Raw genomic sequence first — 24,542 nt, 5'->3', positions numbered from 1 at the left:
ACAAAGACACGGTACAGTACAGAGTGAGCTGCAGTTCATCAAATCAATCTTAATAAGAGTCGGTGAGGCTTCCATCAACCCTGTCAAACGAAATTGCCTTGCAGCATGGCCTAGGGTTATTCGCGGGTAATCGGGCAAAGGTGGGTGGGTAGTGAAGCTAAATCCAAATCGTGACCGTTTACTTGTACTCCTCCGTTTTCGACAAGATATCCCACCTCATCCCACTTCACTCAGAAGCATTCTGTTTGTGGTCAGCAGAATATTATCAGTATTCAGCATGCAAGCCAAAACACATGTCCAAGTTCAATCATCACATCTCTGAGAAAGGGTAGCAGTTGTTCTTTCGTTTGCTTGATGAGTGCCTTGTTATCTTTCCTTCCTCTTCTTCTTTCTTCTTTTCTTTATTTGGAATTATTAGCGTTGGGAGTGGTAGTACTATTAAAGCAGTAACTTTTTCCTTAGGCTGATCGGGGATTCTTACCTGAAGGTAAAAGGTAAGGCTAAAAGGAGAAAAGGCAGGATATCCTGTAATATCTCATATTTTCTAACGCGGGATGAGACATCCTAGCAGATATGATATACTATCCCTGCAGCAGACTGGGAACGGCGACCGCAGCAGGCTTGGGTGTGAAATGATGAAGAGGCACGGTACTCGTACACCAACACTCACTACCACATACGGAGCTGTCTCCGGTGCCATTCTTTCAAGCTAGAAAGGCACGCTAGATAGTAAATCATCCAGGTACTGGGTATAAGGCCAGCGGCTCGGCAGGTATATATGAATGACTAAACGGGGGATGAAATGTCCAAGTGACAACAGCTGCAATGTGTTCATCATCGTGGTTGATTGAATAGGTTATACAGAAAGCTGTCTGCGAAAGATCAGCAGTGGGGGGAATGTCGCTGCCTATTGCAACTCTATATCTGTAAGACTGGGAAAAAAGGGCACCAGGTAGTGTATAGGGTGTGGTTGTGATTAGGACAGGCTGTATCTTGCATATTTCTATATACCAGTAAAGAAATGTGAAGAAAAGGAAGAGGCGGTAGCAGATGGATGGTATAGGGCATGGAGCGTTGGACAGTATGCAGTACTGTAGGAATGGCCTAATATGAATTGTTGCATTAGACTGAGCTGGTTTCATCGACTTGGCAGCAGCAACAGCAGCAATAAAACTCCAGCTGGCCTGAGAAAAAGAGAACATGAAGCGTACACAGCCCCTGCCAGGGCAGGCTCTGACATGACGCATCTGCGGGGAAATGGTCCAAGAGAGGGGTGGTTTTGGCTCGACGTTTTGTTGCATGGCGTGCCAGATGGCGGCCTAAGGCCTGCTTGTTCGCTCTGTTCAGCCCAATACCGGTAATAGTCCAATTACTACCGCTGAATGATGGCTGATTGGCTACGAATGTGCTCTTGCAGTGCTGAAGCATGTTGGTTGGATCGTCACCATTTTGAACTGCCTAATAAATCGGCGTCTTGTCCCACGTTGTAAACTCACAGCACAGAGTACGATTGATTGAGCACAGCTGTCAACTTGGTACGGAGCAGGTAGGTATTAACCCGTATGGCGCCGCTGATGGCAAAGCACAAGGGTAGTAGCTAGGCTACTGCAGCCAGCCCAGAACTGGGCTACAAATTGGGGTAACAATTGGTAGACAAAGAAGCCATTACACGTGCGGGGCGCTATCGGCGGCGATGAACTGTCCGTGGCGTCTCATAGTTTCGGCGTGAGCTGTCTGTTGCACCTTGGACGTCCGTCCACAATCGCCGTCTAGAAAACGCGGGGACCTTGGTAGCATTAGCAGCAATGGGTAGTACACCCGGCTGGGGGAAGACTCTGGTGAGCGGCGGCGTGCGCTGGACCTCGTCTTCGGAGTTCTCCCCAAAAGAGACAGGCCCGTTTAAAAAATAAAAGTGTAATACCACGGGCATTTCTATACAGAGTATACGATGTCAGCTGTAGGACAAAAGCAAGGGTCCCGACTTATAATGATTCCGCGTTCCGTGTTTCACGGGAAGCCTCATGATAAAGGGGGGTAAGCGAAGTGCTGCCGAGCATCATGGGAAGGGGCTCTAAGAGAATATCAACTGTCGAAGAAGAGAAGTTGCTGGAAAGGTGCGGCAGAGCTCGCAACATAGACAAGGTTTCTGCCCTCTATTTGCCATGGGCCCCCCTGCGGTGTCTGGGTAGGGCAAAACGGATATTAAAGATGATTTTTTTTCTGCATCGGCCTCCACTCCAAGGAAAGGTATCCGTAGGGCAGTCATGCCAAGTGGTAATCGGTGGAGCAAAATGCTGGGATCGCTTCATACAGATGTGTTAGTGGAGCACTTTACAAAATCCCTGTTCCACGATATTATGCAGAGCGTAGATCTAGTATTGGGGAAGGGAAAAGGAAAAAAGATTGCACACATACGAGTTTAGTAAGTATCTGTACTGCCAAGCACTGAGTTTCGACCGCGTTCGTTTGTATTGTCAAAGACTGCTCAGATATCACGGCACGGGACAGTTTATGCGCGTCTCACGCTTATTCGGCTCGGGCTCACTCCTGTAGATACTGATGCTCGGGCACTTTCCTCCCGCTCGAGTCATCCGCGCCGACTTCAGTCGTACTGGGCACAAGGTTACCGCCGCCTCGGCACTGCTAAATAGAGATATATGGATTTCATATCCGTAACACAAGTCAAGGCCTTTGGAGGGCGAGTGGGCGAACAAGGCCGCCACTTGACACGCCGACTCTGAAGTGCGCTTCAAGCGGCTGAGCGTATGCACGGAGTAGGTACATTCGTACATGGATCCAAAAATAAGGCGTAAAGGCAATGGACGAAACCATACTGTGCTCGCTCAGCTGAGGCAAGGGGCGGCTCGAGTCCTCGAGGTCTGGGCAGCACCATATCAGGGGCTGAGCCTGGCAAACGAGCGTACTGTACGAGCAAGCACCAAGTGGTCGGCTTCTGCTGGAGATGGTGGACCTGTCTGTCGTGTAAATGTTGTTCCCGTCCGCTCTGGCTCACTACCACGGGAATATCGCTTGATGATGACTGTATTTCCCGAAAGCCCTGTTGGCAATGCTTGCCAATATCTTGGAGTAGTTTCGTGCTAGCAGAAGCGATGCGAGCAGTAGTGGTATCGGCCCCGTTGGCCGGCGCAAGCCATTATAGTCGTGGAGGTAGTACCGAGTATAGCAGCAGCGGCAGGGATTTTTGCTGGGCAGCAGGCGTTTAAAATTAGCTTAAGACCTCCATCCAAGGTTGTCCAGCATGGCGGGAGACGTCATGCCAGGTGGCTTGCCTTAGTGCTCTCTCTTTGACAGGGGCCCGCCGAAATTCGCGGAAAAAGGTTGCCGGTGACAAAGTTTCAGGGTTGCAACAACTGAGCTGCTCTGCTGGAGCTCTGCCAGCAAGTGGAGGTGCTAGCAGCGCAGCGCCATGCAGGCACTCTGTGGCCGCGAAATCTTAACGGACAAGAGAGCATTAGTTTGTCGTTTGTTCGAGCAATGCAACCAGGGGCAATTCTGGAGGCAGAGGCACGATGGCCCTGCGACCAGAGGTTTCGCGACCGATCCTGCTGCCGAGGGAAGATGAGATGAGATGTCTGGGCTGTGTGTGATTCCGAGCGAGGTACTCGGTCGGGCCTGGGCTGGGGAGGAGATAAAGGCAGGCGGCAAGTGGGTATGAGTCCGGGGAAGGAGCAGACGTCGCAACAGCCTTATCTGCCAGTTTGATTGCTGGACAGGCAGGTGCACGACTCGGCAAGCGCTCCCTAGCAATTAACCTGCCCAAAACCCTAAATGGGTAGCCAGGTCTTACCATGCACGGCGTATGCTTGGCTTTTACTCGCCTGGCGCCGTTTCTTACGGAGCCCGAAGGCCGTTTTTAAGGTTCAATTCACTTTGTTTTCTGGACCTCGCGTGCGCGCCATGTGCTCTGTGGCTGCTCTTGTATCTCTTGTACCTCTTGTACCAACGCATAGCCCAGGTTATCAACTCCTATCGCACCTCGTTGCTAAATCAAAAACCGACACTAACTCGAGCCATCTTCTGAGATGCCAAGATGCGTCGACACGTATCCGACATGCTGATTGCTGCCTGCATGGGGGCCTTCCTTTGATCCCCTGAGAGCATCACCAAGAGAAGTATAACCGCGTCTAATATAGCGTACCTACTGCTCGTAATTGCATTGGCCGCTTCGTACTGCCAACATTGATCTCAAACTCGGCTGCTGATGGCTAAGGGTCTGGCTCCGTGGGTCTGCGGCTTTCATGTCGGCGAATTGCACCATTTGATCTGGAGCCGCTAGGAATCTACTGCCTGCTAATTACCTGCCACAGCCACCGCCAGCAGGTTCCAGCTATTGCATGGAGGGCATCATGATTAGTCTCTACAAAACTCGAAGTAGCAACACCATCACCATGTTATTACAACTGCCTACATACAAGCAAAGAGAAATGACTGTTTCCTGGAAACCGCGTTGTGCCAGCACATCTCCAACGACCAGCTAGTGGACAAGACGCTCAAACGACGGGCATATGACGAGGGCGAAGATGGACCGGTGAAGATGGACTGTAAAGCGATGCCACTATTTTAGCTGCGTTGCATCTCAGCCCATTGACTGATGACTAACTTGCGAGACGTGTCTATATAGGGGCAAACGTGCTTTAGATGGACTACTTCGTAGGCGCATACTCCTCGTACATACTTGCGTTATCACGCGGGATGACAATCTCACCGCGATCCACAGGCCAGAAAAGCCATCGAGAAGATTGTGCAGATGTTTGGAGTCTCACCCAGCGCAACCGTCTACAAGGCAAGTAGGGAGAATGAAGGCCACACTGATTCAGAAATCATCCACTCTTATTGTCCAGACTTGTCATGTTCATGTTATTGGTACTAAGGGATTTCCAAGTTATCATCTGCACGCAGCCAACGTCAGCACACATGTCGAAATCCGTGCTCGCAAAAACGACCCTAAACGCCGACGGCATCTGTTCTGCTAAAATAGTGCTCCTACCTTGTCTCCAAGGCTGTGGTTTGAGTTCCGTTTCGCACTCTTTGCGTGCTGCGGAGCAAACGGACTCTTCGGATCATGGACATCGAAACCTGTCGAAGCTGCGGAGCCCGCCGCCTCTGTCCACTTCAGCCCTCGCCTTCGGAGAGATATATCCAGAGAAATGTAGCGGTCATCACCTAGCTATCTTCATCTAGCGGCTGGCTGCTGGCCACTCGGGGACGATGCCTTTGCGTCGTCGCTCCTCGCAAGACAATCAACTAGAGCAACGTGCAGCCCGGTCACGATGCAGATTCTTGGCGTGGCGTGGCGTGGCGTCGCTTGAGGCTTCCCGCCAACCTTGATCTGGCATCTGCAACTCCCAGGCGTTCTCGGTGTGTCTGGATGAGAAAACGGGTTTTGCGGAGTGGCTGGACGTTGCATCAGCCCCTCCAGGCGGCCCCGATACGCAACAGGATGGGCATCCGCTCTTGGGGCCTCAGCCGGTTCGGATACCGCTGCGGCAAAATTTATCCGGCATACGAATTGTCTGCATGTTGGCTGCTGCTAATCTACGACGAGGTGACGAAGTGACGAAGAGTTTTCACTTGGTGATATCCCCTCTCCGCATCATGCAGCTGCCCAAGCCCGGAATTACATGTACCTGCCAGATAGCCAAACCCCCCTCTTCCGCCTCTTTATCTTATGCTTCCGTTTGCCGACTCTTGCATGGCCTGGACGTTCTAGAATACCCTCTGTCCTCTCGCAATCTCTTTCTATGTATACATGTGCGTACATGTAGTTTATATAAATAACTACCTACTAGTAGCACTGCGTATGGCCACCTGTATGCCTCTAGTATGAAGCGGTTCGTGGAGTAAGGTCCATGTATCTGGCAGTCATACCCACTACCTGAGGCCTACTAAGGAATGTGTACAAGTAAAAACTGCCTGTAATTGGGCCACTGCTCAGGCTTGAGTATGCATGTATGCCAGTAGTGCTTCGCCCTTGACTTGACAATATCTACCCCTCCTCTCCAAGATTGGAGCTTGCGCCGGTCTGCAGGGCTCTATCTTGTACAACTTGTCAACTGGAGTTGGCCCCAAAATCAGGGCAGACGCGAGAGGGCGCACCCAGCGCTGGGACGGATCCACGGCCTCGGGACAACCGTTTTCATCTGTACTGTACGCCGTCCAGAGTACCGCTACTTTACCTGCGCGTCCCGTCGGTGCCAGGGCCGTTTTCACCCCCATAATTAGGCGCCAGCCTGGGGTACCACGGCGGCGTCGTATTGGCAGAGGAAGCGTCTGGTGGCGTCTGCGGCCCCATCGACCCTCTGCAGCTACTGTGAACAGGGTTTCAGAGGTCTTTGCTCAACCACGGGCTTCGCAAATGCCCTACCGCTCCCAAGTCCGGGGACAGGGCACGGGCATGGCGAGCACATGTAAGTACAGAAGGTCCATGTAAAGTATGCAGTGCGCAGACGAAACCGCATCCATGGGCGCCGAGGCAGCAACCCATGGCGTCTGACGGGGGGAGCGAGAGCCCTGCGGCAAGTAAACAGAGCCCCCCCGTGGCGGCGTGGATGGAGCTTGGCGGTCGATACGGCTGTCGTCGTCGTCGTCGTCGTCGTCGTCGTCGGTCTGGAGTACTCGTACCTCCAGCCCGGGTACCTCAGGTACTAAGCTTTTGTGTGCTCTGCTAGCCGATTAGCAGATTGGCAGTTGGAGGGCTGCCCCCGGCGCAAGGCTCCAGGCCACTGAACTTTGCGGCCGCTCCGCTGAACCCTGCCAGAGCTGCCAAGCTCGTGGCTGCAGAAGCACCAACGGAAGGGTGCGCAGAGTACCCAGCCCCGATCGCCGAGTACAAGTACGCCCAGCCGCAGAGCTGGGTACAGCGCCGTGCCTGCAGCCCCGGGCCAGGCCAGCGTCGCGTCGGCTGCAACCTCCAGCAGGCGCCAAGTACCTGCGCCGGTACCAGTACCAGAGGCCAGCGCGGCAAGTACGGAGAGCCTGCTGACCCACGCCTCGATCCGCTTGCCTTGTCCCACCCTTCACGTCGTGGTTCCTCGTTCTTCGGATCCCCTCTACCTTTGCTCTACTTCCTCTGCTTCCCACAGCGTCCTGCTGCATATCCCATCGCTGCCAGCTTCATTGTCCATGCGCCCTGCGGACTGATCGCGGCGTCTCGACTGGCCTGCAACTGTCTTGCCCTGCGCATCAGAGCCCCTGCATTGCCAGATTCCCACTCTGGCTGCTGGAGAATCAATCGCACTTTGAACTTCCAGCAGCCCAGTGTCTCAGCCGTGTCTTCTTGCAGCTTCTCAGCGGAATCGGCCCTCTCTCCTCTTTTGCGACACAGCCTTGGCAGAGCACGGTGCTGCCAGTATTAACGAGTATCAAGAGCCGTGAAATGACCAGCAATCGGCCTGACGAGCCGCCATATCCTCCCATTCCCAAGCATCGACAGCCGCTTAGTCCCCTTGGCCTGTAGTCCGGATTCCAGCCATGTCGGACGGCCGGGGCGGCATCAACCGTCAGTTTCGCAACGCCCACCGCCAGAGCTTCGATTCCGCGTCCCAGCTGTATTCGCAGCGCGAGCCTGCTCCTGGCGGTGGGCAAGGCGAAGTACCTTCAGATGAGATGCTGGGTGGCAACCCTCACTTCAGCGACTTTAACTTTCCCTTCTCCGCCCTGCCCGACTCAACCGTTCTCGCCCACCAGGCCGACCCTTTCTCGCAGCACCAGGCCGGCACCATTTCCTCCATTCCGCCATCACATAGCATGAGTGCCATGAACAACATGACACGCCAGTCCTTCGTGCCCATTCTTGATCCGCCGACGCCGAATCTGGAACTAACCAGCAGCTCAATGGCCAGGATATCGACTCCGGCGTCCAACTCCATCACCGATGACGGGAATGCAGACGACTTCGGCCTCATGAATCAGAATCGTGGCGATGGCACAGACTTGGGAGGCAAGTCCAAGGACGACTCTGCGTCGGCCCCCCCCCTGCCTGGAGTGAGCTCAAGACCAAGGCTGGCAAGGACCGGAAACGACTGCCGCTCGCCTGCATCGCATGTCGTCGCAAAAAGATACGCTGCTCTGGAGAAAAGCCTGCCTGCAAACACTGCATGAGGTCACGCATTCCGTGTGTTTACAAAGTCACTACCCGAAAAGCCGCCCCGCGCACCGATTACATGGCCATGCTCGACAAGCGACTGAAGCGGATGGAGGAGCGCATCATCAAGATACTCCCAAAGTCTGATCAGGATTCCTTATCCTCGGTCCCCCGTGCCGTTGTCAAACCTGCCATCCCAGGAACTGGAACAATGACGTCAAGTAAGACAATCACCAAGAAGCGCAATGCTGACGAAGCCTTTGGCCGGGATCTTGAAGCATGGGCCAAGGCTCCCAGACCGAAGCTGCCGGAAGACCAGGCCGGCTCGCCAGAGTCCCGCGAGGCAGAAGAAAACGAGCTGCTGCGTGAAGGAAGGGATGCTCTTCCTCCCAAGGATGTTCAAGAGCACCTCACCGAGGTCTTTTTTGACAATGTCTACGGTCAATCATATCATCTCCTCCATAAACCGAGCTACATTCGCAAACTAAAGTACGACCATTTTTCCACGGGGAATGAAGCACGTCGCCTTTCCTTCCTAGTGCCTTACCCATATACCCATTTCAGTCAACTCTACCAGCACAGCTGCTAACGGCAAAATTTAGGAATGATACGCTACCGCCGGTGCTTGTTCTCTCTGTTTGTGCCATCGCAGCGCGCTTCACGTCGAACCCAAAGTTTAATAACTCTTCAACCAAACAGTTTATGCGTGGAGAGGAGTGGGCCTCTCACGCCAGAGAAATTTGCACTAAACGATATGACTGGCCCAACATAACGATATTGACTTGTCTCCTCATCTTGGGCATGCATGAGTTTGGAACGTGCCATGGCGGCCGTGCCTGGGCTCTGGGTGGACAGGCCATTCGTATGGCCTTTGCTCTCCACTTGCATAGAGATTTGGAATATGATCCCCAGATGCGAAATAGGAAGATCAAGCTGAGTTTCATCGATCGCGAAATTCGTCGCCGCGTTATGTGGGCTTGCTTTATGATGGACCGCTTCAACTCCTCCGGGACAGACCGGCCTCTGTTCATCAAAGAAGATACTCTCAAAATACCTCTGCCCGTTGCGGAGAGACATTTTCAATTTGATATGCCAGCACAGACCGAATACCTCGACGGCACCGTTCCGAATCATGAGCTAGACGACCAAGATCAAACGGGAGTGTTGCCGCGCGACAACATGGGAGCAGCAGCCTACACTATCCGCTCAATATCCATTTGGGGTCGTGTCGTTACCTATTTGAACCAGGGTGGAAGAGAACAGGATGCATATCCAATGTGGGACAAGAATTCCCAGTATGCCCAACTGGTGCGAGATACCGAAGAGCTACTACGCTCCCTCCCGGATTCCCTCAAATCTACCCGCGAGGCTCTAGAGATTCACCGCGCCGAAAGTACCGCAAGACATCTCCTTTTCCTGCACATGGCTATCCAGCAGAATCTGCTCTTTCTCCACCAAGCCGCAGTCTCTTTTTCTCGAGACCGTATTGGCGAAGAGGCACCCAACGAATTCATTGCGCAGGCTAACATGAAGACTTTCTTGGCCGCTAACAAAATATCCGACCTTCTCAGGGACGCTGAAGAGGTACAGTGCAGCATATCAACTCCATTTGCCGGGTACTGCGCCTTCTCTTCAGCTGCCATCCACATCACTGGTATCTTTTCCGGCAACCCGGCGATGAAAGCCACAGCCGAGGTAAATTCCAGCGTAAACGTAAGATTTCTGCGTAACATGATGAAGTACTGGGGCATGTTTCATTGGATGGTAGAGAATATCCGCATTCAGTTTCGCAACGCCCTTGAAGCGTCCCGCACCGGTGGTCCTACCAATGGCAGCACGGCGTCATCGCCAATTCTGCAGTATTCCGATTGGTTCAACCGCTACCCCCATGGAGTTTCGGACACAGACTACATGGATCCCGCCATGTACAGGAAGAAAGAAAAGGGCGAAGACGGCGCCTTGGAGCAGAAGTCGGAGCTGCAGTCAATTGAAGATTTCTTCATGACTGTTGGACCCATGCAGAACGATAAAGAAGGGCCACGGGCCGGTGCGTCCAAGCGCAAAGCCCCCTTGAAGAGGACAGCCGTCGCGATAGCAAACAACGCAGACCAGCAAAAGTCTGGCGAACAGCATACGACGGCGGCAGCAAGTGAGCAGCATCTCCACGAACAGATGAGATTAGCTATGCAACAGCAGCAGTCTCGGCAGCCGCCCAGGTTCGCGGACACGCTCGGAGTCCAGACTACCAACCCATCTACCTTCAATCCCCTTACCGTCTCACAGCCACAAAATCCAGCATACCCTCTCATCTCACCAATCAGCCCTGCCAACGCCGCACAATTTCCTCAGAGCATGCCGTTTTCCAATTTTTTCTCAACGGATATGCTATCCATGGATATTGAGCCGCCAGATACAATGATGCAGTCCAACTATGGTGACTTTTCAATGGAGTCTGGGAGTGTAAACGGCCTGCAGAATATGATGAATGGGTCTGCGAGCTGGGGAAACATGCCTGGGAACAACGCCGCGGCTAATGCGCAGATCCACGGCCAACAAAACATGAAGATGGACGGCATGAGCGGCGAACATGCTCACGCCCAGGGTCAGATGGACCAGAGCCACAGTGGTACTGGTATGACCCCATATCTGAATCAAGACGCATCTCCAGGATGGTTTATGAATTTAGGTGGAGGTCAAGATATGGGATTTGGAAGCGTTGATCCTTTTGCAGCCCTGTTCGGCAGCAATGGAGGAATGCTCATGGCTGATCACCAAGGTGGCATGTAGCTCACCATCGTCTGATGCTCAGTAAGCCACAGGTCTGTACAATAGACTTCTGTGGCCGGCCGTTTGATGATTATCTGAAGAATGCGAAGATGCCACCTAGAGGCAGCAGCAAACTGCGATAATCATGAGTGGGAGTTACATCAACGTTGTTTTGAATGATGCAGACCCCCTTTGACGTATAACATATTTTATCTAACATTTACAAGACAGCAGCAACTACTAACTGCCTACTGTCAGTATCTCTCTTATCATGACGTCAGATGATGAGGGAAACAAAAACAATAAGCATTTCAAGGGAAAATGGCGCTTCGGAAAGGGTGGATATTTGGATATCTTTCTTTGTTTTCAAACGGACATATATCTATATATTATACCCAGGGAACACAACTTGGTCGTTTGGTGGAAGGACCGGAGGACACCTGTTTATTGGGCTGTCTAGTAAATATGTTGCGTTGAATTTTTTTTTTTTTTTTTCATTCTTTGTTTTTTTATTTTCTTTCTAGTATATCCTGCGGAGAAAAAAGAGCGATTTATGGGATGAACGACAATTGAATGACATGTTTTCATTTTCTTTCTTCTTACTGATTTTGATTCCTCCTCCTTCTTGGGCTACGCGACTGCTTTTTCTGTCAATATTTTCTTCCTTCTGCTTTTCTTTTTGTGTGTTTTATCTGAGTGGGCACATACACGATTGACCACTCGGTATGTTTTTATTCTTTAGTCATGATTGTATTATTATTATTGTTCTTCTTAATAGTTTTTAATGAATTCACATATCAGTGACTTTTGATCCTTATGACAATGATGCTCACCACTCTCTTTTTGCTACATAGTGTTGTTTTTCTATAGCCTGTGAATCCGATGTGAAAATGGAGAATAATACAAGGATGGCATGAATTACTAGATCTTTTCATTCTTTCTTTGACAGATGTTTTATTTCCATTTCTCATAATGCATACATGTATGCATATATAGATCAATATTCGTATAAGATAACTGAGAACATATTGCTGCGGGTATAATTTCGTCATATTAATAAAGTCTTCATCATCCATATTTCTCCCGTAACAATACGAGTACTGACATAATTATTGTTCCAACACACGTCTCTATCCAAGCCAATGCGCCTCCCGCTATGCCCTTGAAAAAAAGGGGAAAGGAAAAAAGACAAAACCCAGCGCCATCGAGTACCCTATTGCCCAACGTCTTCTACATACATTCATTATCCAAAAAGAACGCTTCAGTAGTAGTGGCCTATGCTATGCAAGTCTCACTTTTGTTCATCATTCATGTCATTTCATTCCCATCCCTTTTGTTTTGCCCTCGCCATGTTATGTACCCAAACCTCCATTCATTCTTTCTTGATGTAAACCGGAATTCCATAAAACACCACTGCCGCGCCATTAAGATACTTGAAACGACATGCACTTCTCGCCCCTGCTACCGCTTCGGCAAGGGAAGCATCGCCTGGAGGAGCGCCATCACATCCAGGGAGGCTCATCTCATCATCTTCTTCTTCGACACGGCTCTTAGCCCTGCCTTTGCCCTTACTCGTGGCGCCATCAAATGTGCCTCTGGCAAAGAGACCCCATTCCTCAAAAGCCCTGCCTGCGAAACGATCGATATCACGATCTGTCACGTCCCAGAGCGTACCCACCACGGCGGGACAGCCTGACATCATGTAGTTCCAGACTGGGCCGTAGCATTCAAACTCTCCTGCGTCAGTGAGGGCGGCAGAGCTGCAGCCCATGAGGAACGTTGCCGGCCTGCACTTTTCCAGCCGTCGAATCGTCTTTCCGCGAATATACTGGGCACCGCTACCGTGACCAAAGTATACCATAATCTCGGATGTCGAAAGGGCCTTTTCGAATTCAGATTCCTTTGGCGCTTTATTGATGATACCGTTCCACGATGAAAGAGTTGTAAAGGCTGACTGGAAGAATGTCTGTGTATTCTTCAGGTCAGACGAAGGGTTGAGGATATAAGTACCAGCTTTTGCTGAGACGAAATGGCCTTGTAATTCGTTTGTTGGATTTGTCCCAGCATCCTGAATGAGCTGTCGAAGGCATGCGAGTGAAGGCACTCGAGATACAGACAGACCGTCCATGCAAGGCGAAGACTCCCAGGGGAAAGCGTGAAGGAGTTTATCAAGTACGAGTATGGTATGCGTCCCTTCCTCCCTCTCCGAGGAGCCTGCAGCATTGTGATACGCACGCAGAGCGTCGTAGGTCTCCAGGACCATTGCGTCAAAGTCGATCTCATCGTATGCGTTCCGTTCGCCGTGGAACTGCAGAATATCCACGACAAAGTAAAGCAAATCATTAAGCGCCTCATCAAACTCGCAGTCAGGATCAATTGGATTGCCCAGTCCAATGAAGAGATCCAGAATCCGAGGATCCAAAGTAATAGCCTCCATCTTGGTCGCCGTCTTTTTCCCTCGGCTTTTGTTTCGAGACGGCAGGATTCTGTCAAGCATTTGGTGAAAGTCCTTCTTAAAGCGAGCCAACGGATCCATCCGCTTGCAATGCTGCGAAAAGATGCCCTTGAATCCTCCCAGCCACGTAGTTTCCATAGTTACCAGGAGCCGCTTCAATCGAGAGTCCAAAGCCTCTCGCTCTGCCCACCAAGCTCCACGCTCCCCTTTGGCAGTAAAGTCTCGTGCAGAGTGACTGCTTTCATTTGCCAGTTTAATAAATTCCAATAATTCTTCGCGGCCGTTTTTAAAGTTGAATACTTCGGAGTCAGCATCTCGAGAGTTGGCTCTTTCCAATGGAAGACGCAACACAAACGGTCCTTGGTTCGCTTGGAATTTGGTGATACAGAGGTCATGATGGTTATCACTCAGCGAAATGGAGACAACACTCCACTTCTCTGGGATCAAATCCACATAGTTCTCTTGGAAGTTGGCCATATCAGCCACTGCTTCTACTGTCGGCGGCTTGGCAGCTGGAACTGCAATGCGAATAGGGGCTGTGTCGTTATTGAGCCCGGCCATAGTTTGCTGCTCTCGCTGCCACGTCACATTCCGGGCCAAATCTACAGCAATCGTACCCAACCCTGTTTGTGGAAGAGATTTTGAAGCCAATGTTGCCGACAAGAAAATGACTGTGCTTTGAAGCAGCGTAGAGATGCGACGAACCATGCTACTATCGGCACTGGAAAGAGCAGAAGCATGAGCTTCCACGAGAAGCGCTTGTGCTCGCTCTAATGCGTCCGCAAATACAGGATAATCAATATTTTTCTGAAAGTCCTCCGCAGTAAGCTCATTTTTCATCGATAGTTGCATATGTGACAACTTATTGGATAGAGCCATGGAAGCAGAGACAGCAGGAAAAGAAATGGTCGAGTCTTGCATTACAGAGAAGACAGGATCGGATATCATCTGCTCCATGCTGCGTCCAATCAATGAAACGGCCGTCATTACTTGCTCTTGAGAGAGTACGCTGACAAGCTTGGGCAAATCTTTGACTTTCTCCAAAGCCTGTAGAGCCGACGCCCACTCTTTCTGGTAAATGAGTCCCAAAGTGCGAGACATAATGATAGCAGCGTGCAGGGATGCGTAGTATATGTCTTTGGGTAGCTGAGCGATGTCTCCTGCGGCAGGTGTCTTAGACCTGGGAGAGTCTCGCTTTGCGGGTTTAGGAGCGGCCGGTACTTTGGCCTTTGACCTTGTTGTTCTTTTTGCCCTCATGACTTTGGTAGATTCGGCGCTCTGAGGCTTTGCAAGGGGTTCCTGAACTGTAGTGGGTTCTTGAACATGAACAGGTTCGGCGTTGGTTTCATTCTGGGGCATGCTGAGGAGATGGGCAGTCTCCTCAGCTATTTTCAAAAACTCTGCAGCTTTCTCATCGTCTCCGATTTCCCAATAAAACTCCCCGAGTTGACGAGCAAGGCGTACACGAGCAGAACAGATATCACGCGGCAGCTGTTCTTCTGCATCTTTAAAGGTAGCAAGTGCTTTGGGCAGCTTTCCGGCCTTGAGATATACAGAGCCAGTCCATGCAGCCACTTGTGCTATGTAGAGCGAAGACTGAGTACTCTCCGCAATCTTCCAGGCACAGTCGGCATAATAGACAGTTTCCTGGTACATGCCAATATGGGCGTATACAGAAGAGATATGTAAGAGGCTTCGAAGAAGTGGACTGGCTAGAGTCCAGAATCGAGGGCCAGTTACTTTCCCTTTCGTCGAAGCCAAATCTGTGCTGCTGGTGTTGATTTCCGATATACTGGCATCTGGGCTCTTCGAATCGCCCCCCAATGCTGCTTCTAATTTGGTCCAATCGTGAGTAAGCATGCGAACACTCGTCTTTACAAAAGACAGTGCGTCTTGAATATCTCCAGTTTGAAGAGCAGCAATGGACTGTAGCAGTAAGGTGATGGAGATTATCTTGGATGCATGAGCTTTGCTTTGAGCCCAAGAGGAGTATGGGGCGTTGCAAATATCACCGGCTTTGGATAAAGAATCGAGACTATGAAGCATTAGCTCTTCTTTCATTCACAACAAGGTTTTACAGCGACTTGAAATACTTACGCAGCGTTCATGTTGCCAACGCCCGTACAATACTCGGCCTGGGAGAGGTAGAATTCGACAAGAACTTGGCGGGATAGGCCATCGTAACGGGTGAGGAGCTCTTGGGTCTGTTCTATTGTCTTTAGAGCTTGGGGGAAGAGTCCAATGTTGACGTATTGCGCTGCTAGCTGGCTGTGACCAAGGATCAAGCCATCACCTGTTGCCTCAGTAGATCCAACAAACACCGTCGATATGGCAATACTAAGTTCGGAAATTGCGAGTTGGAGGCGTGTCACTCCCCTTAGGCCCGCAAGTTGGTGTAGAGATCGCAAATGATCGAGAAGTCTTTGGGGATCGTCAATTACCATGCAAAGCTGGTCTTGCGTCTGACAAGTTCTGATGATGCTTTTCCAAGAGTCGATTGCCTGGAAGATCATCGTAGACATCGTTCCATCCGTGTGCGTCAATGCAAAGATGGATGTAAAATAGGCTTGCAAGTGCGGGATGAAATGAGATAACGAGGCATCTTCCGCCCTGGCCCCGGCCTCTAGATGTCCCCATGTTTCCTCAGCAAGCGAAACGATGTTCAGTAGCTGCTCTTCTTCTCCCACGCTTTGGTAGTAAAGGTTCAGCAGCACACGGAGGCGGCGAACCGGATATTTCTCCAACGAGTATGTGCGAAGCAACGCAGCCACTGCTGCGTCGTGCAGCCCCAGCGATTGCAGTGATGAGGATGAACTGATGAGACTGACATACGTCAAATGCTCGAGAACCGCAGAGCGCTCTGCCACAGGAAGCGGAAAGGTCCATTCATTCCACGCCTTGTCGATTCTAGCCATGGAACGCAAAGTGCGTGACATGAGTGAGACTTTGTCGCTCATAGCCCACGCCAGAGTTGGAGACTGAGTGGAGAGAGCGGTGGCAACATCAGATAATGCGCCGTTCTCAGCCATATTGGAACAAATTGCTCGTAGTGTGCGTACAGCATCGTCAGTCCTGCCAGAGCTCTTGCACATGTCTGCAAATATTTCTAGTTTTGTCGATAGTTGTGCTTTTTCTTGCTCGGCCTCCGTACAGTTTTTAATAACATCGATCGATCGACTCAAAGCTTGAAGGAGATGCTTATTCTCGTCTTTGGATCGACCGGACTTCTTTCGAAGCTGAGAAAAGACAGAGAAGTAGAGGCTCGAGATCTTGACGGAGTAAGTGCCAAGATTATCAATCTTGGTGGTTGATAGATTAGAAACGCCCATTGATTCGAGAAGCGAAGCGCAGTGCTGAAGCACATCGTCGACGGCTTGCCATCCGCTCTCTTCGGATTGGATATCGCACTTGATGACCATCAGGGTAGCGTCAAGAGTCTGGCCTAGGGATTGTGCGACGAGCTGTCGCCGTTGATCAAACTGGAGAATATGCTTAGGCGGCACATCTTTGCCTGGAGGCAGCCCCATCCATCGGCGTACAAATCGCGGATACTTGAGTATGAAGGTCTTAAGATGATTTGAGAGTGAGCTCGGAACAGTGCTTTTCGACGCATTTGGCCCTATGCATGTCATCAAGAGGCCAACGACGGAGCGCCTTGCCAGCGAAAGGCTTTCGAGAAGTTCGTTCAGCTCCGCCATGGTTCCACTTAGGCTTCCATCCAACCCTTCGATGACCTCGACAAGGAGAGGCTCGACAGCTTGGTCCAAGTCGGCTTTCTTTAGCGCAACAGCAAGGAGGCGCGCAGAGATTGCACACTTGAGAACAGATGAGTCTTGCCCTATGGCCAGAGACCCTTTCAATTCTTGAAACCAGCGGTAGGCTTCGGCATATCGTCGTTCTGCTTGCGCTGCGGATCCTAAAATATGGTGTATTGATGCTAGAGGCGAATTGAATGATGATTCTGGGAGATACTTTTGGGAATGAATGAGCTGCATTATTGCGTCGAATGATTCAGATATTATTTGGTAAACAGGGCCTTTATCTAGCTTTTGCCGTCGGGTGTAAGCTCGTAGGCAGCGAGTGAAGGGCGAGAGCAGGTCATTATCAACATGTCCCTGATGATTAGCTAGTTTCCACCACTTCAGTTGTATCCGGAAAGCCAAAGATTGTAACTCAAAGGCGGCGCTAGGAGATGGGCTTAGTCGTGGTTCGATAGCTACTGCATCTTCTTGGCTAGAAATGCTCGGCGCAAGGGACAAGAGAATCTGTGATAAGGACGCCATTTGACGAGCTGCCTTTGCAACCTCTTTTGCTCCATCCTTGGCGAGAGCAGACAAGAGGTTGAATGGGGACGAGACATATGAATCGCTGAGGTGGGGAAGGATGGCTTCGATGTGAGACGGCTTTTTGGTCGCTGCGATTAACTTCAAAACCTGCATCTGATAGCCTGTGATGGTCGCAAGGCAAGGCTTCGTAATAGCGCTCTGGAAATTCAACAAATCGGCAATTACTGCAGTAGTACTGGTGCTTTCGGGTCCGCCCTTGGTGCTCGTCGAGAGTTTCCCGCTTATAATACTGTCCAGCCTTCGTTTGAGTACTCTCAGCTCCTTAAGAGCTTGATCATGCATCCCCAGGCCCAGCAACTTCCCTACCAGCGCGGACATGCCAGTCTCCAGCTGAAAGTCCGCCTCTTCGGGCTTTGTTAGGCCTTTGAGGGATCGAAGGGCAGAAAATGCAACACGTGCACACTCTACTATAGCAAGGCATCCCGTCGATTGGGCCTGCGTAGGTGGTTTCGTCAAAGTCGCCTCACTATTGGAAGACGCAACCGCACGGTTAAGTGCCCTGGGCTGTACGGGAGAAAGCGGTGCGGACAGAGATCGTCGAATTGACTGCTTCCCAGCTGCTTCTCGAAGGTCGCTATTTTGCTTCGAAGGTGTCGAAGGGGGTGGAGGCTTCGCTACTTCGGACAGGGTCTTGAGCGTAACGTTGATGACATGGGTCGCCAAAGCAGCTCTCTCGCGGGAGCTCAGAGTTTCGGTTTGTGAGCTGGAGGCATTGTCTCTTCCGGTGCCGGTTTTCGTTTTCGTAGCAGACGTCGTTTTCGTAGATCGAGCGGCAGCGGACTTTGTTCTCGAAGATAGTGACTCAGATTCAGGGAGCAGCAACTCTTTGAGTGCTACGACGGTTGCCGGCGTGCATGTTGACGTCGAGGAGACTGCCGCTTTGACGGCGTCGACTTTTGCTTGTAAAGAAGTCATCTAGGTTAACCTTTGGTGAGAGTTGTTAATCATATCATCTCAATATCCCAAGAACCAATCCAAAAAGAGGTTTTGCCATGTGGCGCAAGGTTGATTATACAAATGAATGCGTGAGCCCAATCGTTAATCGACAATCAATGTATTTGGTGAACATGGATGTTGGGTTTAGTGTTGTAGCGGCTAAATATCGGAGGTTGTCTAGGGCAACTGACCGGGATCAGTCGGGCGCTTTTCGGAGATCCGATTAAAATTCCCCGGATTCTAGTATACCTAGACCTTACGACAGCTAAAAAGATCAAAGTCCAGAGAAGATCCCCACGACTGCGAGAATGGCATCCTCTCAGCGGCTTCTCTCTTACGCCGGAAGGCAATGCGTAGCAGCCCTTGCTGCCGATGGCATTGCGCGTGCAAGACCAGGGCTGCGCTTCGCTAGTACAGCGCAAATGAAGCCAGTGAATATCGTTGAAGGATCTTTTTGGAAGTCTCTTATTCCCAAGCCGATGCGCAGGGCGAACCGCAAGCTGAAGACGAAGGAGAAGAAAGAATGGAACCCGGCCACCTATTTTATCGTCATGTTTCTCTTTATCGGATCAATGTCTATCCAAATGATTGCGCTGCGAAACCAGACAGATCGATACATGCGACAGTCGTCACTACGGATTGCCCAGCTTCGAGAAGTGGTCCAGCGCATACAGAACGGAGAGGATGTTGATGTAGAAAGGATTCTGGGTACCGGTGATCCCCAGAAAGAGACAGAATGGGAAGAGGGTGAGTAGTTCGCAATGGCTATGCATCCGTTTTATAGCTAACCATTGGTAATGAAGTGTTGCAAGCAATTGAGCGCGATGAGGCATCTCGAAACCCCGAGAAGCAGCCTAAGCAGAAGCAGACGGAAGCCCAGGTCAAGACAGCAAACCCACCCGAGAGCGCTTCTCAGCAGCCACCCTCAGAACAACCTGTCAAGACAAAGACGGCCAGTTTTGGAAATTTCTTTTGAGCCATGCGCCATGTCTCAGGATATTTTTTTTTTTTTTAGTATCTACGGTAGTCTAAGAGAGCATATCTTTGAAGACATACGGGCTATCTTGTGAAGCATTGCCGATCGAGGCATTATGAGACAATGCGCTTGATGCTAGCTTCTGACGAAGCTGCGAGACCAAAGCTGGAAGTACTTCATCCGTCGATACTTCCACTCTTACAGCAAGCTCGCCGGCTTGGCTAGGGTCCAGGTCGGCAAAGAATTGATCCTCTCCTCTCACTCCGCCCATATTTACGATGGCGATGGGCATACCCCGATCCTTGGCTCTCTTGACCAACCTCCACGCGGAATAGGTAGCAAGCGAAGTCCCCAGGATAAGGAGCTTGCCGGCATTATCGACGGCATCTTCGGCGGCAGTTCGAACATGGCTGGGGATATTTTCACCAAACATGACGACATTGGGCTTTAGTATGCCAGCTGTGCTCGGCAGTGCCCACGCACCATCGCTGTCTACCCCGACTGTATGTCTGAACCCCTCTGCTTTGATTGGCGGGTCGGCCAAGCATCGAGGGCATGGAGGGTATCTAAATGTGGTGTAAGGCGCGTCGGGAAGGTCCACGTCGCCATCTGGGTTGACTTTTAAGCCCCTGTACTTCTTTTCCTCAGGGTCCTCGGTATCAAGAGCTCCCGATGCCGTTGCTTCTTGGAGCAGAGCTGCCCAGCGAGGGTTAAGCCGGGCAAGTTGATGCTGGAATTCCTCACGGGGGTATTCGGTATGGCAGGTAGTGCACTTGGTTGACCTTAGATAGCCATGGAGCTCGAGCGAGGGCACTCGGGGATGGGCTCTAGGATGGAACGAATCAACATTCTGAGTAATGACGGCACTGATCAGCCCAATCTCCCCCAAGTCTCTGATAGCATAGTGTCCCGTATTTGGATTTGCCTTGAGAAGACTAGGCCACCCAAGGAAGCTCCTCGCCCAATACCTCTTTCGAGCCTCGTGATTCTGTGTAAACTCATTGTAGTAGATGGGCCGATAGGTCTTGTTCACTCGATATGTGCCATTGATTCCTCGATAGTCAGGCAGCCCCGATGACACTGAGAGCCCGGCACCGGTGAGCACGACGGCAGAGTGAGGCAGCCGATTGGGCGGAGGAGCAGTGAAGAAGTTGTGGAGGGCAGTGAGAGCGCCGGTGAGCGAATGAGCCGAGGCTGGGATGATTGTTGGCGACGGGAGGATGTCAGTGTAGGGGATTCGCATCAAGGGTTTGTGCATTGGAGCGCTGGCATAAGGGTTGATGGCTGCCCAGCACCCTTCTATCGGTATCTGCTTTGGCGAATTCCGTACGGCGGGTTATAATATGATGTGCGTATGTTTGTTTAGTTATTGGGGAATAAAGCAGTTGTGCTTGGTTCTGGCACGCTCGGGATATCTGAAGCTGCGAATGGATGATGAGAAGATCACGACGGCGCAGTTCTTGGGCAGCGCCGTCGTTGGCTAGCTGCGGCCTAGTCGCAACCAGCTAATCCAGCCAACTAATCAACCGAACCTCATTGTTGATGCTGGATGATTATCTAATAATACACAACGTCCCATTCCGATCGTGCCCCAATCGATCTCCGATCAAGGCGCCGGGCTGGCTGACAAAGAAGACGCACCATTACATCAACGCGCCTTGAGCGCAGCAATTCAGCGCACGTCAGAGACCTGTCCGGGCGGGCGATGCCCCGTAGCCACAGCGCTAAGCTCGCCAGAACAGCCCGCTGGCAGCGCTGCCGACGGACATGCCTGCCTGGGCAGTGAGTGGCCTGACGCGGCGAACTCGGTCTCCGGACCACGGACCCGGCCGTCCTCTCTCCGACAACTTCTCTTCGGCCTGCAGCAGGAAGAGGCAGAAAAGGTCAGCGCTGGACGAAATAACAATCTCTTGCTGCTCCCATCCCATCCCATGTCTGCGTGCGGCCAGCCCTGAATCTCGTCGTCCCCCTCGCCTGAAACGGGTGAAACAAAAGGCGCTGCGTCTGCATGTCTGCTCAGGCCAGGCGCTCCACGGGCCTGGCCGTGCGGTGCGGTTCTGGGGCGGCTGCTGCTGGCCAGCGCCGCGCCCTGGCCGTGCCAGTGTCATTTAGCCTCCAGCACCAGCTGAGGACACCTCAACGTCAACGCCAACCTTGCACCGCCAGAGCCCTCCAGACGCTGTCGTCGCCGTCCACCATCGTGCCGCCCTTTTCGCTGTCGGCGTCGTCCAATTGCTACGTTGCGCTGGCCGACACCCTCTCGGCGCGCAGCTCCGTGCTCCTCCTCCGCCCCGTCTTCCGCGGCCGCATCCGCTCGCTGCCCTTCATCATGGGCGCCGCCCGCCAGGCACGCGATCGCAGCGACCATCACGACCACGGCACCGACCATGGCCACGACCACAGCCACAGCCACGGCCTCTTTGGCCACCACCACCACCACGACAACTCCTACCTCACCTCGGCCGACAAGAACGACCCCGGCGTGCGCATAACGCGGATTGGCCTGCTCAGTAACTTGGCCATGGCCATTGCCAAGTTCATCGGCGGCTGGGCGTTCAACTCAAAGGCCATGATTGCCGACGGCTGGCACAGCATCGCCGACCTCGCCTCCGACATCCTCACGCTCGCGACCGTCTCGTGGAGCATCAAGCCGCCGACCGACCGCTTCCCCCTGGGCTTTGGCAAGGTTGAGAGCCTGGGCGCGCTGGGCGTGTCTGGAATGCTCCTCGTCGGCGGCTGCTACATGGGCTTCGAGAGCGCAATGACATTGTACGGCCATTGGGACCCGGAGACGGCGCATCACATGCTGGAGCACGCCCACCATGGACACAGTCACTCGCACAGTCACGCAGATCTCGGCATTCCCAGCATACACGCAGCTTGGCTAGCGGCGGCCACGATTCTGGTCAAGGAATGGTTATACCAAGCCAGTATGTCAAAAGTCTTGTCTCCCTATGGATAAGTTTCTAACGCATGTTTCTACAGCTATGAAGGTTGCGCGCGAGCGCAAGTCGTCGGTCCTCGCCTCCAATGCCGTCCACCATCGCATCGACAGCTTGACGGGTATCGTGACGCTCTTTGCGATTATCGGTGCCAACGTAATCGAAAACGCCGCCTGGCTAGATCCCGTCGGCGGTCTCCTCATTTCCATCATGGTGCTCCAAGCCGGCCTGGGCAACTCCAAGGCAGCCTTCTTGGAGCTGATAGACCAGAGCCTGGATGACGAGGTGAAGTCATCCGTTCGAAAGCATGCGCAGAGGGCCATTGCCAACGTCAGCGAAGGACACCAAGCCGAATTGCGAGACATTACCGGAACCAAATCTGGCCCCAACTACCTGGTCGACCTGGAGATGGCTGTGCCTGGCGCATGGACCGTCAACGACGTCAAGGATCTGGAAGACGCCGTTCGCACCCAGGTAGGAGGCAAGGTGCGCGGGGTGAAGCGCATTCGCGTGCGGTTCGTGTCCCGCGATGGAGATGTGAACCGCAAGTTTGACGAGTTCATCCCGGGCAGCGCTCGGGCGAGTGTTTCCGAGGAATCAGACCAAGAGGAGGAGCACAACCACGATCATGGCCATGACCATGACCATGACCACAAACACAAACATTAGAGATACAGCAACCTCGAGTTCCATGGTATTTCTGCTCTTGTATATAAGCCTTGCATATGACAGTATTAGACCTCATTGTTTAATGATTATCGTTATCACTACTCTGCTGTATCTACTATACAGGCTCTGAGAGAGAGCTTCGGCCTGGGCTATGCTTGTCCCAGGTGACTCTCACGGCGTCGCTGCGTTCTTGAAGCATTTGGCGCTGGTCGTCAATCACAATTCAATGGCCGTGTGGCTCAATGGCAGAGCGTCTGACTACGATTAAGTACATCAGGAGGTTGCAGGTTCGACCCCTGTCTCGGTCAAATTCAATACCCCTTCTCAGGAAGAGAATTTGGTTTCTTTTTTTCTTCCATTTTGATTCTTCTCTTTTGCACCTTCTTCTTGTCATTGTGTTGTGGAACATCGTTTGCAGGTTGCCTCTTGTTTCTTCTTTTTTTTTCCTCGATAAACGAGTTCTGCATCTTCTGACTGGTCTTACCTTTTTTGTCGAGCCATCTTTCTATGTTGACAGAATTTGACTCTTCTCCTATCAAAGAAGCTAAAAAAAAAATCAAATTGAAAAACAAGTGGATGGAAACCTTTGTCTCAGCTCTTGATCCTTATGATGTTCTTTCTGTTCTATTTTCTATTTCCGTCATGGTAACATTTGCAGGTCCCAAGATATGCTAGCTCTATAACAAGTACAGTATACCCTGCCTTGTCTCATAAACCGCCCCATAACTGGCGGTACTACCAAGTAGCAGCGACAAAGAAGTTATTTAGGCTAAATTGCTGATAACAAAGACCCTGTAAAACCCACTTCAATCGAATAACGTCTACCATAACCGCACCAAATACAGACTGCGGCGCTAATACCGAGTCCCAGTTATTGAAAAGCAGAACAAATGTAATAATGATTTCAAGACCCTGAATCAATCACAGCGGTGGCTAAATTCCACAAAAGCTGTTTTGCAAATCATTACCATTTTAGCCTAATCGTTTAGTTTTTTTTTGCTCCGAGTAGTCGGAGGGACGCTTAGGCGCTTCTCCACCTCTCCTCCTAACAGCGATCATGGGATTGTTGATAGTTATATGCTTATATGTAGAGGCAGCTTGTAGTGGTGTGGCAATTACGTCGTGGATGCGACATATTCAGCTTTCGTCGTCTTTCGTAAACGCTACATTTTTTACTTGAAACATTTTTCAAGTTCAATTATTTGGTTGTTGTTGTGATAACATAGATACATCTTAATTTCTGAGTTATCCTTCCATACTGCCATTGATAGCATCCCCTCACCAAGCATCATCCGGTTACACTTTACAAAGGAACACGCTCACTCTTCACAAATTGGAACTTCAGGGA

General features: G+C 51.5%; 7 protein-coding genes across 7 annotated transcripts; 4 read left to right on the top strand and 3 right to left on the bottom strand.

Moving 5' to 3' along the window:
• Positions 1–6,503: 6,503 nt before the first annotated feature.
• TrAtP1_012798 (uncharacterized protein) lies at positions 6,504–7,376 on the top strand (the record flags this gene model as incomplete). The annotated part of the gene is made up of 2 exons (XM_066115681.1): positions 6,504–6,632; positions 6,690–7,376. The coding sequence occupies 2 exons, from the start codon at positions 6,504–6,506 to the stop codon at positions 7,374–7,376; spliced, it is 816 nt and encodes a 271-aa protein (XP_065971780.1).
• TrAtP1_012797 (uncharacterized protein) lies at positions 7,081–11,612 on the top strand. The gene is made up of 2 exons (XM_014088513.2): positions 7,081–8,593; positions 8,707–11,612. The coding sequence occupies exons 1-2, from the start codon at positions 8,118–8,120 to the stop codon at positions 10,889–10,891; spliced, it is 2,661 nt and encodes an 886-aa protein (XP_013943988.2). The 5' UTR covers positions 7,081–8,117; the 3' UTR covers positions 10,892–11,612.
• A 292-nt stretch (positions 11,613–11,904) lies between these two features.
• On the bottom strand, positions 11,905–18,726 carry TrAtP1_012796 (uncharacterized protein). The gene is made up of 2 exons (XM_066115680.1): positions 15,423–18,726; positions 11,905–15,360 (listed from the first exon to the last, which is right to left on the bottom strand). Exons 1-2 carry the CDS (start codon positions 18,584–18,586, stop codon positions 12,243–12,245), a joined length of 6,282 nt encoding a protein of 2,093 aa, XP_065971779.1. The 5' UTR covers positions 18,587–18,726; the 3' UTR covers positions 11,905–12,242.
• Positions 18,727–18,915: 189 nt separating this feature from the next.
• TrAtP1_012795 (uncharacterized protein) lies at positions 18,916–19,583 on the top strand (the record flags this gene model as incomplete). The annotated part of the gene is made up of 2 exons (XM_014088511.2): positions 18,916–19,354; positions 19,411–19,583. 2 exons carry the CDS (start codon positions 18,916–18,918, stop codon positions 19,581–19,583), a joined length of 612 nt encoding a protein of 203 aa, XP_013943986.2.
• Positions 19,584–19,635: 52 nt separating this feature from the next.
• Positions 19,636–20,841, bottom strand: TrAtP1_012794 (uncharacterized protein; the record flags this gene model as incomplete). Its single annotated transcript, XM_014088510.2, has 1 exon — positions 19,636–20,841. One exon carries the CDS (start codon positions 20,839–20,841, stop codon positions 19,636–19,638), a length of 1,206 nt encoding a protein of 401 aa, XP_013943985.2.
• Positions 20,842–21,307: 466 nt separating this feature from the next.
• On the bottom strand, positions 21,308–21,511 carry TrAtP1_012793 (uncharacterized protein; the record flags this gene model as incomplete). The annotated part of the gene is made up of 1 exon (XM_066115679.1): positions 21,308–21,511. One exon carries the CDS (start codon positions 21,509–21,511, stop codon positions 21,308–21,310), a length of 204 nt encoding a protein of 67 aa, XP_065971778.1.
• Positions 21,446–23,459, top strand: TrAtP1_012792 (uncharacterized protein). Its single transcript, XM_014088890.2, has 2 exons — positions 21,446–22,513; positions 22,569–23,459. Exons 1-2 carry the CDS (start codon positions 21,592–21,594, stop codon positions 23,192–23,194), a joined length of 1,548 nt encoding a protein of 515 aa, XP_013944365.2. The 5' UTR covers positions 21,446–21,591; the 3' UTR covers positions 23,195–23,459.
• Positions 23,460–24,542: the final 1,083 nt, after the last annotated feature.

Source organism: Trichoderma atroviride, chromosome 7 (assembly GCF_020647795.1).
Source record: "Trichoderma atroviride chromosome 7, complete sequence".
In the NCBI taxonomy this organism is placed as follows: domain Eukaryota; kingdom Fungi; phylum Ascomycota; class Sordariomycetes; order Hypocreales; family Hypocreaceae; genus Trichoderma; species Trichoderma atroviride.
The sequence above is the reverse complement of the archived record's forward strand: the minus strand, read 5'-3'. Positions and strand labels throughout refer to the sequence as shown.